Source organism: Dermacentor silvarum, chromosome 7 (genome assembly GCF_013339745.2).
Source record: "Dermacentor silvarum isolate Dsil-2018 chromosome 7, BIME_Dsil_1.4, whole genome shotgun sequence".
NCBI classification, from domain to species: domain Eukaryota; kingdom Metazoa; phylum Arthropoda; class Arachnida; order Ixodida; family Ixodidae; genus Dermacentor; species Dermacentor silvarum.
Genome location: NC_051160.1, coordinates 55,569,675 through 55,587,424, shown reverse-complemented (window position 1 = coordinate 55,587,424; position 17,750 = coordinate 55,569,675). Strand labels below are relative to the sequence as shown.

Sequence of the window (17,750 nt, the reverse complement as noted above, 5' to 3'; positions counted from 1 at the left end):
GGGGCGGGATGTTACAGACCTGTTTGATAATTCTGACGCAAACGCTCGGCAACGCTGCCCACTCCACTGAACCCATGTATAATGGCAACCATATTTTTGGCTGCTGTAACATGAATATATTTCATTACTAAATTTCGCAAATATTTTCATCTGTGATGCAGGTCACTCTAGCTGTGAATATGGAGTAACGTGCCTGTTTACGGCATTCTTGCGTAACAAGAGGTGCGAATTAGTGCATTTGCACGATAATAGAGCGCACATCAAGTAACAAAACTTGTGTTGATGCGTACCATGTTGAAATGATCTCATTGGTTTCCTTTATAGCTTTGTGCTTACAGTCCAGGTGAATAAATTATTTTTTTCATGACCTTTTCTCCATCTTTTAAACTTCCGCTGAACTCATTTGCCATAAAAAAAAAAACGTGAAGGGTTTGGCCTCTTACTGCTGGGGGGTGGCCACATTCTGGTAGAGCTGAGATGCCTCGACTTATATGCCGAGGTTTTGGGGCATTAAACAAGTTGATAATCGTAAGCCACTTTTTTCGCTATTGCAGCGTTTCAGACACATGAGAACGCAATCTTTGACATGTGCGCGAGGCCTGGGCGGCGGCACCTTGCCACCGCGGCCGGAAACCTGGCCATTACTCTCTGGGACCTTGACCAGCAGACGGCGGTGTCGAGCTACCGAGCTCACAAGGGCAGCGTCAAGTGTGTCCGCTTCCTTCCGGGCCACTCTGGTGAGTTACCCTGTGACTTAGCACTTCTACAATTTTACTGTAAAATGCCAGATTTTTGGAGATTGCTTATGATTGTATTGATGCCAATCATTTTACAATTCTTTATTTGCGTCCTGTTAAGGGCATTGTCCTGCAATGGACATACCGTATTTACTCGAATCTAATGCGCACTTTTTTCCGATAAAACGGGTCCAAAAATTGCCTGCGCGTTAGAATCGAGTACGACCCTAAATTTGTGTTACCATATCGCCATCGGCATTTCAATATGGCCGCCTCCTACGCACTTCGAGCCTAGCTCCCGTAGCTTCGACCATTTGCTGTAGTACGTGTGCTTAGGTGTTAGTCTACCAATTTAGTTAAACAACGAATGTTTACAGGTTTATACGGCCGATAAAGCTGCTATCCTTACTTCGTATAGCTGTCTGCTAATTTGCTGTCGCAATCGATGCTTCGCTTTTCGGGCGAAACTGGGACTTTTTTGTTCATCGCAATTTTAGTGTATTGGGAATAAATCTTGAGCGACAAGTTGTATTTCTGTATGAAAGCATGAGGTGCGCGGTACTGCTAAAGGATTTTTTTCCTCTCTTTTGGTCACGGAAAACTGGTGCGCGTTACAATCGAGGGTGCGTTACAATCGAGTAAATACGGTAAATATGGGCTGATGATGAAGGGCAGAACTGGTCACAACAGAACGCAGATAGTCATCGAGCTATTTTTGAGAGTCGGTCTTTTCACCTGCTCGCTTATTGGGGCCTACTGGCAGCAGCAGGTGAAACTTGGGGGCGCCATTCATGATTATTTAACAGATGAATGTCGTCAATGGTTCTGTTTTTCTATGACGCAGGTCGTTTTTGCTGTTCATATAGAGCAGTGTGCCTTTACACAGTGTGTCTACACAACAAAGCCAGCTATGGCGTAGTTTTGGTAAAGTTGCCTGCTAAGTATGAAATGAAGTATGGCCCATTTGTTTTAAGTAGTCCATGACCTGCCCAATGACGTTGCTTCCTGTTAATTTCAAATGATGTAATGCAGTTCTATGTGATGTTCCAAATGATTGCCAAGTGTCTAATCTGCTTGTCCTTGCCCGTCTACCTGCAGATGTGTTTGCATCGGGATCCCGAGATGGTGCCGTGATGGTCTGGGACGCCCGCTGCTCCGAACCTCGTGAGTCTCTCCCATGTAGAAATCGTTATCGACATTGCAGGTCTTTATTGGCCAGTTGTACGTATTGCATTTTAGTTGGCTATGTGCCTGCAGTCATGTATTAACTGTTTCCTGTTGTTCACTTTTGTTGTTGTGTATTCTGTTCCTGGTTATTGGTTTCTGATGCAGAGCTTGCTTTTTAATGGCACCTTCAGATGGTCGTTTTCAAGTGCTCGAAGGTTGCACCTCGTTCGGACGGTCAAAAGGGGGCGTCCAGCTATATTCACATACAGTTGCCAACCAATAATTCGAACTCGATGGGGACCGCCAAAACTTCCAAATAAATGGGAGTCCGAAATACCAGATCCAAAAAATAAGTGGCTTAATTCCACAAGTGGCCAGAAAAAGTGTGTCACAAAAAAAAGGATCGTCGCTTTCAAAGATACTTTCAATTTCGTGTGACTGCAGTCAACAACCGATGTTTGGGACATGCCCGATGATTCGGACGCCTTCGCGACACCACCACGTATCTCGGAGCACTGTATAAGAAGTCTGACATTTCGGACACAATAACCGGGCTTTTTCCAAACTTTTTGCCGGGACCGCAGGTCTGAAACGCCATTAATCGAAGCCACCACTGCCTACCTTTTGATTATCTTGCTCGCCAATCTCCTGGCAGCTGCAGCCACCACCACGGCACGTCTAGACCTAGCTGCTTCAATGTTTGCTACCAAGCTTCCTGCTGTTCGTTGCCGTGTCTCAGTATTCCCTCTCGGCAGCAGTGAAGTTTCATTATATTGAAATAGTGTATAAACACACTTTGTTATATCGAGGTTTAACTGTACTACTATCACTTTCACAATATTTTACGTGACTCTGGCATCAGACTGGTCGAAGTATGCGATCCAGAGCTTTCCTGGCACTGTGCGGATGTGAGGAGTGCTTGTTAGATTCGTGTAAATACAATGCTTCAAGAATTTTTCGAATCGGTTCATTATAAGATCAGATAGGGAAAATATAACTGTTGCGTTGCTGATGCTGCTAGGAGGAGGTGAGCTTTATTTCCAACATAGGCACTATCTCCGTTTGCCTTGGCAATAGTGTTCGCAAGTGACATTCCTTCCTGCCCTACTCTCGTTCTGGGTCGGAGGGAGCACGTCATCTTTACATTACAAGACCCACCTCCATTGTATATCAGTTATACCCCTGTCACACGGGCACCCACGAACTCCGTTGAGCATGAAACGCCCTAAAGGAGATTTACGGCAGTGTGGAGTTGCGGCCGTGCTACACGACACGGTGCGAGCTTTCGACGGGCGCCGCATGGGGCAGAAACGGCGCTGCTGCGCTTACTGACGCGTGCAACTGTTCACACATACAGTCGCTGTGAAAATAATCTGCCACAGCCGCTGGATTAAAAAAAAAAAAGTGCGGCCTGCTGTGCCGCGTCGCCGTCAATGGGCGAGCGCGTCTCAGCTAAGTTGACAGTTACGGCCGCTGTTTTTGGTGAGGACGCCACTGCTACGGTACACAAAGCAGACGCCGGTTCGTGTTACAATGCGGGTGCCTCAGGATTTATGCGTGTTGATGTGCTTTTTCGTGCGCATTCTTGTGTGCTTTTTTTGTGTGAGCAGCTTGCCTCATGTTTCTTGTGCTTGAGTACGCTTCTCTGGCGTGCGCGTGTGTGGCAGACGGTTTTTTCTAGCGGTGTGATGCCGCGACGCTGTTGTGTGCCGCTGTGCAACTCGAACGCGAGAAGAGACGCTACTGTGAAGTACCACGAATTTACCTGCGATCTACAGCGTCGGGAAACGTGGCTGAAGAATATTTCTCGCCAAGGGCCGTCGGGGAAAGGAAGCAAGTGGGAGATTGGGCCTTTGCTTCCAACTGCGGTCCCGACTGTGTTTCCCGGTTATCCGCCGTACATGCAAAACAAAAACGCGCAGCCCAGGAAACTTCTTTTTTTTTTTTTTTTTTTTTCGAGCCCAGGAAAAACAGCGGCCTTTAACTGTCAACTCAGCCGAGACGCGCTCACCCACTGGCGGCGACGTGACGCAGCAGGCCGCACCTTTTTTTATTATGTAAAAAGAGCCACGAATGGATTGATCAAGTCTGGGCTGTCCGGAAGGCCCACGATGCGCCGGTGAGGCTTGTCCTTCCCGTCACAACATGGGAGTGGCCCGCAGTCTTGCCGCTATAAAAACGGGGTGAAGATTCTTCTGGACCTCAATAAATTTTACTACCTACCTACCTAGTGGCCGTGCCACTACCAGCGCAGACAGAATATTGAAACGTGCGAGCGGAGTTCGTTTGAAGAGAAGACCAAAGTTGGGCTGGATCTGGTGCGGTGCCGTAGACTGTTTTCGCTGAGCGATACCTTCGCATTCATCATCTTGTAAATAAACGCGATTCATCGTCTTGAAGTCGTCTTGAAGAAACGCATAAATCCACTCCCATAATAGAGCACTTTTTTTTTTTTCATTTCAGGCGAGTCGAGCGGCAGCCTTCATGGAGAGCATTGAAGCTCGCTCTGCAAAATATTGGCACTCCTAGGGCAGACTTTTCACATATGTGGGGTAATCGGCACTTCTAATAAGGACTGCAATATTCAACCTGAAATGTGCAACTATAAAACGCGTTATTTATGGCCTGATTAGAGTCACTGTCGCGCATACAAACGCGGCTGTGGAAACGCTTCTCCGTGAACGGCTGTACCAGAGCAGTGGCGCCAGAGTGGGCCCGAGGAGCACTAGGCCCAAGACGCCGTTTCGGCGCTACGCAACGGGCCGCACCTTTCTTTTTATCCAGCGGCCGTGATACTGCAAACCCTGCACTACAGCGTCCCTCATAGTGTTGTTTCTTTGGGACGTTGAACCCCATCAGTGAAGTCGAACTACTGATCGGTGCTTATTACGAGAGCTTTTGTCTTTTTTTCTTTTCTGGTGACTTCGTTGGAAGGAGGGTTAACGGTATGCATGCATGTTTTTTACAGAGGTGACCATTCCCAGGGCACACTGCACAGTGTCCGGAGTCACGCCCAGCAGGAAGAGAAACAACCTTGGCAGGAAGGTGGTGAGTGCTTGACAACTCTGCATGCCACGTATAGTAGAACCCCACTGTTGCGTTCCTGGGTGCTGCGTTTTCTCGGCTGTTACGTCATTTTCGGCCGGTCCCGGCACAGCTCCCATAGAACCCAATGCATTGGTAACCCTGCTCTTACATCGCAACTGTGGGACTGTTCCCGCATCATAGGTTGTGAACTGCCACCCCGCGCCGGCTCGAGCGGCCATTTTGACTTTTCATGTCGCTTGGCTTGGTTGCTTACGATGGCATTGGCCGCCCAAAGTGCCGGGGCGACACTTAGGACAGATTTTCGGTTTCCGCCAGCAAAAGTATGGCCCTTGAGATCCGTATTTGCTATCTAAAGATGGTGTCTATGACGCGTTCTGGCCTTAAAGTTGGTTTTGGCTCATAGATGTTCCGTATAAAGTCCAAGGGCGATAACGCCGTCACCGCGCGCCGTATGCTGTATGTGCGAGTGAAAGCGTGCGAGGGGAGCCGACGACCACGTCTAAATCGCGCGCGAAAGAAAGAAAAGCAAGGAGGAAGTGTGCCTTCTTCCGTTGCGCTTTAGGCACCGGCTAGGGAGGGATAGCGGGCACCGTTGTGCTCTGGCATCAACTGCGTACAGCGCGGCGGCGCGCAGTTGCATGGGCCGTATCTTGAAAGTGATCTGCGTTGGGGGGCAGCATCTACGCAGTGTAGGTGCGTCGGCGGCTCGTAGCTTTGTGCGTTCTGTGTGTTCTCGGCGCTCAGTTTGCATTGAAGTGATAGACAACAGCACGAAGGTCACTTCGCTTGCTTCTGCAGCGGGGCCAGCGTTTGACAGCGCATGTCCGCGCTCATGGAGTGTTATGTGTTCATGTTTGCCTGTGGGCGCTGACACCATGCTTGTTAATATAGTTAATAAGCAAATGTTTACAAGTTTATACAGACGATAAAACTACTATTCTTACTTTTTATAGCTGTCTGCTATAATTTGCTATTGCAATCGATACTTCGGCTGTCGGGCGAAACTACAACTTTTTTTTTCACGCGTAAGAATTAAAATAATATTGTGTGCAGTTCAACACTCCTCCCATTTCTCAATTTTTCCTGTTTCCCGGCTCTTACGTTTTTTTTTTTTTTTTTTTTTTTTTTACGGTCTCGTGAAAAGCGTATCAGCGGGGTTCTCTGTATAAGCAAAACAGCATGGGGCCTCTCATTCATTAGCACAGGGGAGGATAAAGATTGCGAAGTTTCTAGCATTGTCTCTTGCTTCTAACAACTAAAAAGTAGTGCGAACCTTTGATATGCGCCACCGTTCCCCGTTTCGTCGCTTGCGCCAGTTTTGCTTCGAGAGTTTGTGCTTTTGTGTGCTTGCACCTGTATGCATCAGTAGCAGACGGCAGATGACGTCCCTTCCGCTTGGAACCAGAAGGATAGGAGTAAACTAGGTGGGGTGATGAAACTAGGAAACTCGTAGGCGCACGTTGGAATCGGCTAGCGCAAGGCAGGGGTAATTGAAGGTCGCTGGGAGAGGCCTTCGTCCTGCAGTGGACATAAAAGAAAAGGTTGATGATGGTGATTATTACGGGACCCCAGGTGCACAAAATTAATCTAGAGCCCTTTGCTGTGGTGTCCATGTGTGCTGCTTTGTTATGTTGAACCTCACAATTTGATTTGGATAACAATTCAGCATTCAGTTCCTCAGCACTCTGTGAAGGCTGACAGGGTTCTCCTGAGCCAGAAAGTTTGGAAACCCTTTGCAATTTACTCACTGCATGTCTGCCTCCTGTTTCTAGTTGTTGCAGCCCACAACACCCGGCAGCGTGACTGCCTGCGCATTCCGTGACGAGCACCACTTGGTTACGTGTGGTGCCAACAATGGGTAGGTGTACCTCGAGTAATTCTCGTGCGACTAGCGGTTCTGAAACTGGTGTTGCAGTCATGACTGCCGAGATTGTGCCATTGACGAGCCTTGCTTGCTGAATGAACAAACCAGATGCATTAACATTAACAGAAACAACATGCTACCTGACCAGACGAGCTTTCGTCGAACTCTTGACGAGATGCATGGCTTTATAGCGTTGCCCGCGGTGTATAAAACATCCCCACAGCCACTCACTCGCATCCTCTGGTGCGAGACCGAGTTTTCACCTTTGGTGCTGCTACGTAGAGATGTCAAAAATGACTGGTCATTTCTCACCGGCACCTTTTTTTTTTTCCTTTTTTTTTTTTGTCTGAGTGCAATGAATGAGTGTTGCACTTGCTGCTGACTTTCTAGGGAAGTGAAAGTGTGGGACTTGCGAAAGAACTACCAGCTCTTCAAGAATGATCCCCGGCCAGTCACTGCCTTTCCCTACGCAGGGCGGAGCACGGCCATTCACGGCAAGTGCACCTTGAGTGTTGTTACTGTCAGCATGTATTTTTATGTTGATTTTCACGAGAAAAGTCATGCAAAGGGCAGCGATGCAGTGGATCCCATGCGAGGCGAACAAGAAGGGAGTTCGAGTAATCAGTCCTTTGTGGAAGTTCAGATTGAGAATTAATGCACTGAACCAATGGGAAGGACGTCAAGTTCCAGAAAGCTTACTACTGCAGAATTATCCTAATACATAGAACTTGTCTTAAACTTACCACGGTAGTTTAATGGCTATGGCATTATGCTACTGAGCTTGAGGCCATTGGTTTGATCCCCTCCGCGGGGGCCCCATTTCCATTGGGGCAAAAGCACTTGTGTGCCTAAATTTAGGCGCTCATCAAAAACCTGGGCTCAAAATTAATTTGGAGTCCCCCAATACAGGATGCCGCGTAATCGGGTCATGGCGTTGGCATGTAAAAATCGCCAGAGTTGAATTTTAATTATTTACTAGAGCTGGCTTTTTGTTTATATTTTTTTGTTGTGAATACCTCGAAGGCTTCTAAATAATGGGGTGTTACGTGAGAAGTAGGCTTCAGGTCATTTGATGATGTCTCATGACAGACTTGAAAATAGATGGATTGTGTGACGGGCCACTTTTGCAGGGGAAGTCATTCCACTCTCTTGATGTCTTAGCAAGAAATGGCGCTAAGTGCGCAGATGTTCGCGGGAGGGCGATAGACTGCACATTGATAGCTGATGTGGGTTTACGTACGATGAGCTCGTGAAATGACAGAATGGCCTGGATGGGAGTAGTAAAACTTGTGAAAGAGGCAAAGTCTAGCTATTTTGCAACGAGGCGACAGGGTAATGACATTGGTATCACATTTTAGGTCAGTGACGTTGCAGTTGTAGCAGTAGTTAATGAAATTACATCTCATCGAACATGTTTGACCAGATTCGAGCAACTAGTAAGGCTGGTAAAATGAGTGTCCCAAACTATAAGTCTGCTTTGCAATAAAGGAAAGTTCCTGTAATTTCAATAATTACAACAATGTTATCATAATTTATGCCGACAACTGGGGGCTACTTTTGGGGATTGTTCACGCGCACCGATTTACAGTAAACAGCATGAGCGTGTCATGCACCAATTTATGCTGGAAACCTTGCACTTGCGTGCTATGCAGAGAAGTAGCACAAACAGTGCAATTTTCTGTGAAAGAAGAAATTTTGCACAGTTTATGTGAATGTTCGTAAACATTGCTACTTTGCGGGTTCTTGAGGTCTTAGGGACTCGCTTGTGTGGCCCTTTTCGGAGGCTATGCTACCTGCTATGGTGGCACACCGGCTGTGGCGTAGTGTTACCAAGCAAGAGGTCGTGAGGTTGATTTTCGGCTGTGGCGGCCGCATATCAGTGGGGGCAGAATGTAAAAATGCCTGTGTACTTAGAATTAGGTGTACATTGAAGAACCCCCAGTAACGCAAACGAAATGAAGGCACTATTTCTAGCCATGTATGCACTTTAGTTTCATAACGCTTACCTGTGAATATTATGTAATGGTGTGCATTACTTGCGATTACACACAGCCCAAAACTGGAATGATCTAGCCAGCTGCATCACTTCAATGGCTGATCACTTCCTTGTTAGAATTGCCATCGAAACATACCTTTCTTCGTGAACTGTTTGTACCACCACATCGCCACCCGCCCCTCATGTAATGCCCTGCCAGGGCCCTTGAATTATAATAAATATATAAACGATGGGGTACAACATTCGAAGCAAAATTATTCATTTGGTACTCAGTTTTAATTCAAAACTGCAGTAGTACTTGCCCGCTTCGAACTTAGCTTCTTTTCAGCCGGTGCGAGAAAGTGTGTTGCAGCACTCTGGGTTTGGGAACCGTGTCTGAATACCTTCCCTACGTTTGCAGGCTACACCAGCATGGTGCTGGACGCGTCGAGAAGGCGTGCCTTCGTCAGCTGCACGGACCACAACATCTACGAGTTTGACCTGCTGGCCAGCGACACGTCCGAACCCTGTACGTTGTATTTTGTCTTCGTTTTGCTGACCGCAGTTCATCCTGTGAGTCTGAGAGCCATTTGCAGAAACCAGCATTGGTCCACTTGTCAAACTTATTTTTACAGCCCCATTATTTAACCCCCAGCACTGTCGACCTCCCTGCCCTTCCAAGTTAATTTTCGAGGCAGTGTAGCGGGTAATAACTATGCTTGTGCGAATATCAACTTTTTCGTTTGAAGCAAATATACAGTAAACTTCCGTTAATTCGACTCTGGGTCAATGTTTCGGTTTAGTCGATCCCAACCGAAGGTCCTGGCCGGCACCCATGCATTTCTATGGGCCCAAGCTTTTGTTATTCCAATCCTAAAATTAGCCTTCACCCAATGATTCGAACTTGGTCAGTCAGCCCGCACGCAGCTGCTATAGTGCCCGACACCTATAGTGACCTCAATAGCGACCCCTTTAGTAGCAGTGTCTGTCTCGACTGAGCTTAGCTGACAGTGAATGTATTGAACACACGTCATCTGCAGTCGAAAATGCCTATTTCCAGCCCACTTGAGGAAGATTTTCAAGCAATAACGGTAGCTCACAATGCCTGTTTACGGTATTTACTCGATTCTAACGGTCAGCTTTTGTTTTCCAAGGAAATTCGGTAGAAAATTGCTTGCCTAAAATTGACCTTAGCCAAGGCAGTATACGACGACATACCACGTTTAGGTTGCAAGGGCAAGCGGTGTGCTTGCTTGTCGCAGAAACTTTTACTCCGCACGTTCGGTGGTAAATAAGTTTCAGATCCGCGGTGCCTTCTGTGTAAAGGAGTTTTTCACATGTTGCAACAGAAAAGCCCGAAACTTAACATGGAGTCGCATAACGCATACCTGTATGTTTTTTTCGTGTGCAACTATTTTGTGGTTGCTGTTGCTAGCAGTGGCAGATATCTCTCTGTAGCCTTTGTAGTGTTGCCTACTACCGTATTTATTCGAATTTCAGGCGAGGTTTTTTTTTTTTTTCGGAATTTTTAGCCTCGAAGTCACCCCCCCCCCCCCCCCCGCCTTTATATGTGAATTATGCCTATAGGTGTGGCTTCACGGCACCATGGCAGGCGCTGCCGTGAAGCCACACCTGGCTTCAGGCACCGTATCTTGAAAGCAATTTACAACGAGGAAAAAGTGCGTGCCCGCGCGGCCTTCTACTCTGGCATCAACTGCGTACTCCGTGGCGGTGCGTGGTCGGGCGGGTCGTATCTTGAAAGCGATCTGTGTTGGGGGCAGAGTCTAGGCAGTATGGGTGCGTCGATGGCTCGTAGCTTTGTGCGTGGTGTTTGTTCTCGTCGCTCAGTTCGCGTTGAAGTGACAGACTGCATGAAGGTCACAGCGCTTGCTGCTCTGCTGCGGCGCTTCCTCACGCCAGTGTTTTGACAGCGAGTGTCCGCGCTCGTAGAGTGTGATGTGTTCATGTTTTCCTGTGTACGCTGACACCGTGCTTATTAATTTAGTTATTAAGCGGATGTTTACAAGTTTATACGGACGATAAAACTACTATCCTTACTTTGTATAGATGTCTACTAACTTGCATTCGCAATCGATTCTTCAGCGCCGACTTTTTTTCATACGTAATAATTAAAATAAAATTGTGTGCAGTTCACCACTACTCTCATTTCTCAATTTTTCCTGTTCCTCAGTTCTTGCGTTTTCCGGCTTTTACATTTATTTCTTACGGTCCCGTGGAAAAGGTATCAGCAGGTTTCTACTGTATTGGTGTGCATACTCAAGTTTTTTTTTCGTGGTTACATTCGTATCGAATAAATACGGTATGTATAAAATGGAGTGTATACTAAGCAAGAGTTTGCCGGGCTTTTCGCCATCTGCACAGTGGGGACTTATTGTGGACACAGCATAAAGAGCTTCTATGTCAAGCTGGCCCTGAGCTGCGATGGCCGTTTCCTGGCCAGTGGCTCTTCGGACTCGGCAGCGTACATTTGGCAGGTGAGTTCTGCATTCCTTGCTTTAAACCTTTCCATACTGTGGGAAATGACAAATTATACCTAGTTTCCCAGAAATATGGCACACTGGCATTTCAAGCAGCCGAAAATAAAGACAGTACACAAATGCCATCTATTGTCAAAAACTGTTACTAGAAGCAAATTGGCTGATGCACTCGTGATTAATTTGCACTGCAAGGTACTGCTCTGCTATCACTGAACTCGTCAGTGGTACAGAAAGGGTTAAGCTGGTATTGGATGCTCTCTGATGTCTTTGCGTCTCGAGGTTGCGACATCAAGCTAGTGATCTTGCTATACGACTTCTGTGGTTGCTCTGAGTTCCTTCATGGAGATCGTCTAAATGTTTTATTAACATTATTGTGTAAAGGCAGCCCATTTGTGAATACGTGGATGAACACCAAAGCAGACAAACATGACGATCGAGGTTAGGAATCGCTTATTTCTATTCAAGACGTTCTCGTGACAAAAAAAAAAAGTTTCCAGAACTTCATACAGAACTTACCTGTAATCGATGCTGGCATACTAATTTGGTGTTCCCTATAATAAGAGTAAACCATACTGTACATCTTAATTCCTACCTAAGTTATGGATAGGTACTTAAGTTACTGATAGCTTGTAACGTTCTTGTTATGCAATGCTATTAGACTACTGAGCATACGCATTACTGTGCTTTCTTGCACAAAACTCGTAGGCGTTGAACTTTGTGATAACTTTTCTGATATTCGATATTCGCATTTCTTTTTTCTTGGTTTGATTCGAAATCTGCTATTTGGTATTCGCACATCCCTACTAATGACACAAAGCTTGTTTCAGTTAGCGAGCTAGCAGCTGTAGTTGTCTGCGTCACGAGGACCAAGGCAATGTATGATGCTTGTCGAGGGAACAATGTTGGTTGAGAGAGGTGTGCGCAGAGAAGTGCGACATAGATCTTTAATGCATTGAAGGGGGGACGCCGCAATTGAAGTGGTCAAATTGGCCAAAATTTTCCAATCTTTTTCACGATCCTCGGACCATCATTTACCTCGTGGTGAAATATTATAACAAAATACGCGGTAGAAATTGAGAAAACGGCAGGTTCCTAGAGTGCTGTCATAAAAAATTGCAACGAAGAATCGGGCTTTGGAAAGCACCGTTGCACGAAGGATGGCTTGGCAATTCGTTGACGCAGCACCGCCATCTTGGTATCGTCATAAAGAGGAGAGATCAGAGCTCAAGATAGCCGCAGCGACGTATTTCTCCACCGAAAAATAAAACCAGCAAAGCGAGCAAAAATACGGCAAAAGCGGCATCGTGATTGGGCGCAGTAGTCACGTGGGGCGCAGGGTGCGCTCCTATTGGCTGTTGTAGATTTTAATTGCTGACGAACCTCTCTCGCGCGCATTTGCACAGCAGCGAGCTGCGCATTTCGATCAGTCTGATAGACGATCGTAGCAGCCTAACGCATGTTGCACTTAGCTTCTGAAACATTGATGAGTGCAATAAAGCTATTCATTTTTATCTGCACCTCATAACAAATTTTATAATGGGTTTTGTGCAAAAGTAGTTGGTGGGACAAAATGCATAGGAAAGTTCAAAAAACATCTTTGTACCCATTTTGGCATTTCAAAATTAAACCAATAGCTTTGTTGCACAGAATGGGCCTTTATCAACATTCTATCTAATATGAAAATCTTGGCAAACATGTGTGTAATTAATTAACTTGGGGATGGCCATTAGAGGCTGTCAAGTGCTGTAACTACAATATATACCGCAAAACTGATTTCAGCTATGACATCAGCATAACAAATCACACCTACATGTCAAAGTTCATCAATTTATTCCCATAAATTAAAAAAAATGTTTTCATTGCCATGTCCCCCCTTAAGGCTTCGTACCCATTGTGTCGCAGCAACACATCAATTTTTTTGGGGGGGGGGGGGGATTGGCCAATAATGTGCTCATACTCAGTGGCACATACTAGGCATGTGCGAATACCGAATACAGTCAACGACTGGTTATTCGGACACCGATAATTCAGGCATGCTCTATTATACGGACAGGCCTATGGCACCGCCACTAGCCCGGTAGACTTAATGTACAACGATGACCGAAATGGCAGACACCTTACAGCGCATCATGCAATGATTCAGACTCCAAGGCCGGTATTTTGTAGCGATGCCTTATGACTTATTCTATACTAGTCTTTATCATCCACCGCTCACGGTCGGCTGATCCCGTTGATAACGCGAGCATACCGTCGCTCTGACCACTGACAAAGCACGATAAGCGCGAAAAGGCATAACACCGAAAAGGCATCGCTACAAAATGCCGGCCCAACTGTGCGACCATGGGCTAATATCGAGCAGAAATAGCGAAATTTTTGTTTTAAGACGTCATCAGCTTGGTCATCGGCCATGTCACCGGGGCTCCGCTATTCCGAAACAAGTGAAGCCTAGTCATCTAGTAGTCCTGCACTATCTTTTATCTCCAGCGACAGCATGGTCGAGATATGGCCTGAGCCATTTTGACCTATCACGAAGGGCTAATGGCGGATTTGGAATAAAATATCGCAGTTTCTTCCGGTACAGGCCGCAATTTTGTAACGACGCCTTCTGCTCGATTCTATGCGACCCTTAACATCCACTGTTCGTCGTGGCCAGCTGATCCTGTTGAGAACTCGTGGAGACTGTTGCCCTGACCACTGATGAAGCGCAAAAAGCGTGGAAAGGAATAGCATAGGCATTACTGTGAAATCACGGCCACAGAATGTCTAGGCCTAGGGCAAGCGCATGTGCGCGCAGCAACACGTTGACAAACTTCGGCTGTATTCATGAACAACCACTTTGGAAAGATGCAGTCGGATCTCGATAATTCGAACACGAAGGGCCCGGAAATTTGTTCGAATGGAAAGAAGTTCGAATTAAAGAAAGGTGTATTTTTGAAGTATTCGAGCACCATAGCACGATGCACGAACGGTGCGAGTCGTGAAATATCGCAGCGCGCAACCGCCCACGCCGGCCAACGCTCGGTTCCCGCTAACGGCAGCAAACGAAACTTCGGGGAGCGGATGGCGACGGGCGTGACGGCAGGCACGCGCGGAGACCGTCGAAGGCAACGTTACTAGTAATCTAGTAATGGTGGAAGGTGAGGGAGGAGGGCGGCAGGGAAGCGGATTTGGCCCTGGCAACTCCGCCACTTCTTTGGCTCCCCTCGTCCTCTCTCTCAGCTCCCTCGCAGCTCCCTCCCCTTCGACTCTCCGTGCGCGCTCGCGCCGCTGTGCCGGGGCCGCCGGTACAGCCGGCCGGCGCAGATTAGCCTGCTCCCTGAAGTTTCGTTTTCTGCCGTTATCGGGAAGCGAGCGTTTGCCGGCGTAGGTGCCGGCACCAGCTTAACCCGCTCCCTGAAGTATCGTTGTTTGCCGTTATCAGGAGCGAGCGTTTGCCGGCGTGGGCAGTTTCGTTGGCCGGTCTGGGCCTCCGCCGCTGCATTAAGGGGTCTCTCCTAGGCTTTTGCTCTATGGTGGTGTTGGAGCAATGCCGGTCGGAGGCACTGCCGCGTTATTTGGCACACTGCTGAGAGCATTGTCGGTGTGCGGTATGTTGGAATTAACCGTAGCAAATGCTTTCGCATTTGAATTACCGAGCGTTTTCTCCCATCGAAATACACATAACTTTGACGGGATCACAGCATCAGTTCGAATAAACTGGCAGTTCAAATTAAGCGTGTTCGAATTGACGAGATTTGACTCTACTTTCATTTTCGCAATCTCGATCAGTTCGTATACGAAGGTTATTTTTTATTGATAGAAGGTCTATCAAATAGAATCGAATGCTTTTTTCCCTCTGAAGCTGAATAAATAGCAAAGTTGACGTAAATACCAATGTAGTTTTAGTTTAATAGAGGGCCATACTGTGCTTTATGACACTCTTCTATTGCTTAGAAGTTTTGCTTTCCAGTTTTTTGCCGGACAACACAAGGGTTTTTTCATCTTTATGGCAGGTAGTTTCTGTGGGTTATCGTCGGCTCATTATAAGGCCAGTCTGTGCGACAGACAAAAGCCGGGAATCACGTCACTCGGCACCGCTTCGCGCGGTCATTGCCACTGACGGTAAAGAGCTTCCAAATCGGGAGGCCCATGACAAGTTCGCTTCGTGTCTCCCCCCCCCCCCCCTCCCAACCTTTTTTTGTTATTTTAATATGCATCCATCTGCCATCTGTATGTGTCTGCAGCCAAGGGGTCAGTGCGCTGTCCCATGATAGTTTCGAGCCCACCGTGCAAATCCAAAGCTAGTCTCGTGGCGGGTCACTCGAAGCTGCGAAAAGAGACTCAGGGGAAGAGGTAAAGAACGAAAGCTTAGCGTTATGATTATTTAACACTGATTGTTTGTTTATATTTTCACTTGTGATTATTTTGAACTATGGGGATGGCACTGACTATTGCGGCACCCGTCTGCATACTGCATGCAGGTAGGCTCGCCAGGGTTGCCCAAGCTGCGGCTCGCCGGCCACGAAGGTGAAGTGGCCGTACTTGCCTGGGACTGCTCTCACCCAGCCAGGGTGAGTAGTCTCTCCTTCATCCCCCACCCTTTCTCAGTGTAACCAGCTTCCATTACTGGTGTGACAATTTTGCAAGGCAATGTCACCGCCTGCCCGTTGTTCGTCGTGGTTAGACAGGCCTGGTTGGTATTGAAGGACAAATGTGTTGCAAAGAAAAGGTCGACAAAAATGTGTTCATGCCTGCCGGCTTTCTGTAAAGATTAAGAATTTGGGTTGCTTCTATCACTTTTTTTATTGCACTCTTGGAATTGCAATAGGCCAGTCTAAGAGGCGTGGTAAGCCAGGAAGCGTGCAAAAGTGAAAGATTGCTAGCAACACTACTTGTAGATTCTTGCATAAGCTTCGCTTGTCATCGTACATTTTTCTAGCATTTTCACAGCATTAAGTAATTTTTTTTTACTAACAAAAACAAAGAAAAAGCCTGTTAACATATTTTAGCGCTTGTGACCTGCACCAGAAATTTGAAAATTTTAATAGTTAAACCTGCTTATAACGAATTCCTGGATATAACACATTTTTTCTATTCCCCGCCGTTACTCTATAGAAGCACATGTATTTGAGACCTCTACGTAACGAAGTGGCAGCGGATACCCCTTCGAAATAATTTTCCCCGCTGACAACTTAGAGATTTCGCCCCAAATTTTGTTATTTTTGCGCGACAGCAGTCGGAAGCACCTTCTCCGCCGCGACGGAATGCAAAGCGGTGGCTTCACGCTTGGCGCGCATGCATTCGAGGTGACTGCGAGGCGAGAGTGAGCGCACGTGTGCGTGCGAGCCTGCGCGAGGCGGGCCTGCATCCCTCGACCCAGCGATCTTGCCGCCGCGGGCGTGACCTTTCCCCCTCCCTTCAGTCAAACCTGATCCCGCCGCTTGCTACAGCTGGCCTAGCCCGCCAAGCCGGCACTCTCTTTTTCTAGTTGATGTTGGTTGCCGAAGAGAAAAAAAAACTTTTTTTTTTTTTTACTGCGCTGGCAGCGCCACTCTTTGGTTATTGCGCAAGTCTCTGCGCTTCACTTCACTAACCTGACACTGGGTGACACTATAGGGTCGTTTATAGTCCAACGTAGCGTGCGCGCACGCTATGTCACGTTGGCAAAAACAACCCCCTCTATAGTTGAGCGCACCGGCGCAGCCAACGTAACCGGCGGCTTCCGATGGGCCCGGCGCCGAATTGGCTCCTGACTCGCGCGTTGTCCGCGCCGAATGCGCCGACCCACAATGCCATTTTGCGCTCCCATGGAACCCAATGCATTGGTAACCCCGCTCTTACGTCGCAACTGTGGGACCGTTCCCTCATCATACCTGCCACCCCGCACCGGCCCGAGCGGCCATTTTGACTTTTCATGTCGCTCAGCTTGGTGGCCTGACGATGGCATTGGCCGCCCAAAGTGACGAGGGCGACAACTATGACGTATTTTGGGTTTCCGCCTGAAAGGTTGAGATCCCTTGAGATCCGTATTTGCTATCTAAGATGGTGTCTATGACGCGTTGTGGCCCTAAAATTGGTTTTGGCTCATAGATGTTCCATAAAAGGTCCAAGGGCGATAACGCATCCGCCACGCGCCGTATGCTGTATGTGCGAGTGAAAACGTGCGAGGGGAGCCGACATCGGCGTCTAAATCACACGCGCGCAAGAAGAAAGCAGGGAGGAAGTGCGCCTTCTTCCATTGCGCTCGAGGCACCAGCGAGGGGGGAGGGATAACGGGCGGCTTTGTACGGTACTCTGGCAACAACTCTGTACTGCGCGGCGGCGCGCGGGCCTATCTTGAAAGTGATCTGCATTGGGGCAGAGTCTAGGCAGTGTAGGTGCGTCGGCGGCTCATAGCTTTGTGCGTGCTGTGTGTTCTCGGCGCTCAGTTTGTGTTGAAGCGATAGACAACAGCACGGAGGTCACTTCACTCGCTTGTGCAG

General features: G+C 47.6%; 1 protein-coding gene across 3 annotated transcripts in view; it reads left to right on the top strand.

The window, feature by feature from the left end:
* The window catches only part of LOC119458054 (denticleless protein homolog), a 36,318-nt gene that overhangs the window by 4,760 nt on the left and 13,808 nt on the right, over window positions 1–17,750 (top strand). Inside the window, exons 5-12 of one of the 3 annotated variants that reach the window (XM_049670713.1) lie at window positions 555–737; window positions 1,836–1,901; window positions 4,873–4,949; window positions 6,725–6,810; window positions 7,207–7,310; window positions 9,213–9,320; window positions 11,174–11,286; window positions 15,750–15,839. In XM_049670713.1, coding sequence (XP_049526670.1) covers window positions 555–737; window positions 1,836–1,901; window positions 4,873–4,949; window positions 6,725–6,810; window positions 7,207–7,310; window positions 9,213–9,320; window positions 11,174–11,286; window positions 15,750–15,839 — 827 coding nt within the window. Of the gene's footprint in view, window positions 1–554; window positions 738–1,835; window positions 1,902–4,872; window positions 4,953–6,724; window positions 6,811–7,206; window positions 7,311–9,212; window positions 9,321–11,173; window positions 11,291–15,749; window positions 15,840–17,750 lie in introns of all 3 variants that reach the window. The other 2 variants (XM_049670711.1, XM_049670712.1) reach the window with 2 other exon arrangements.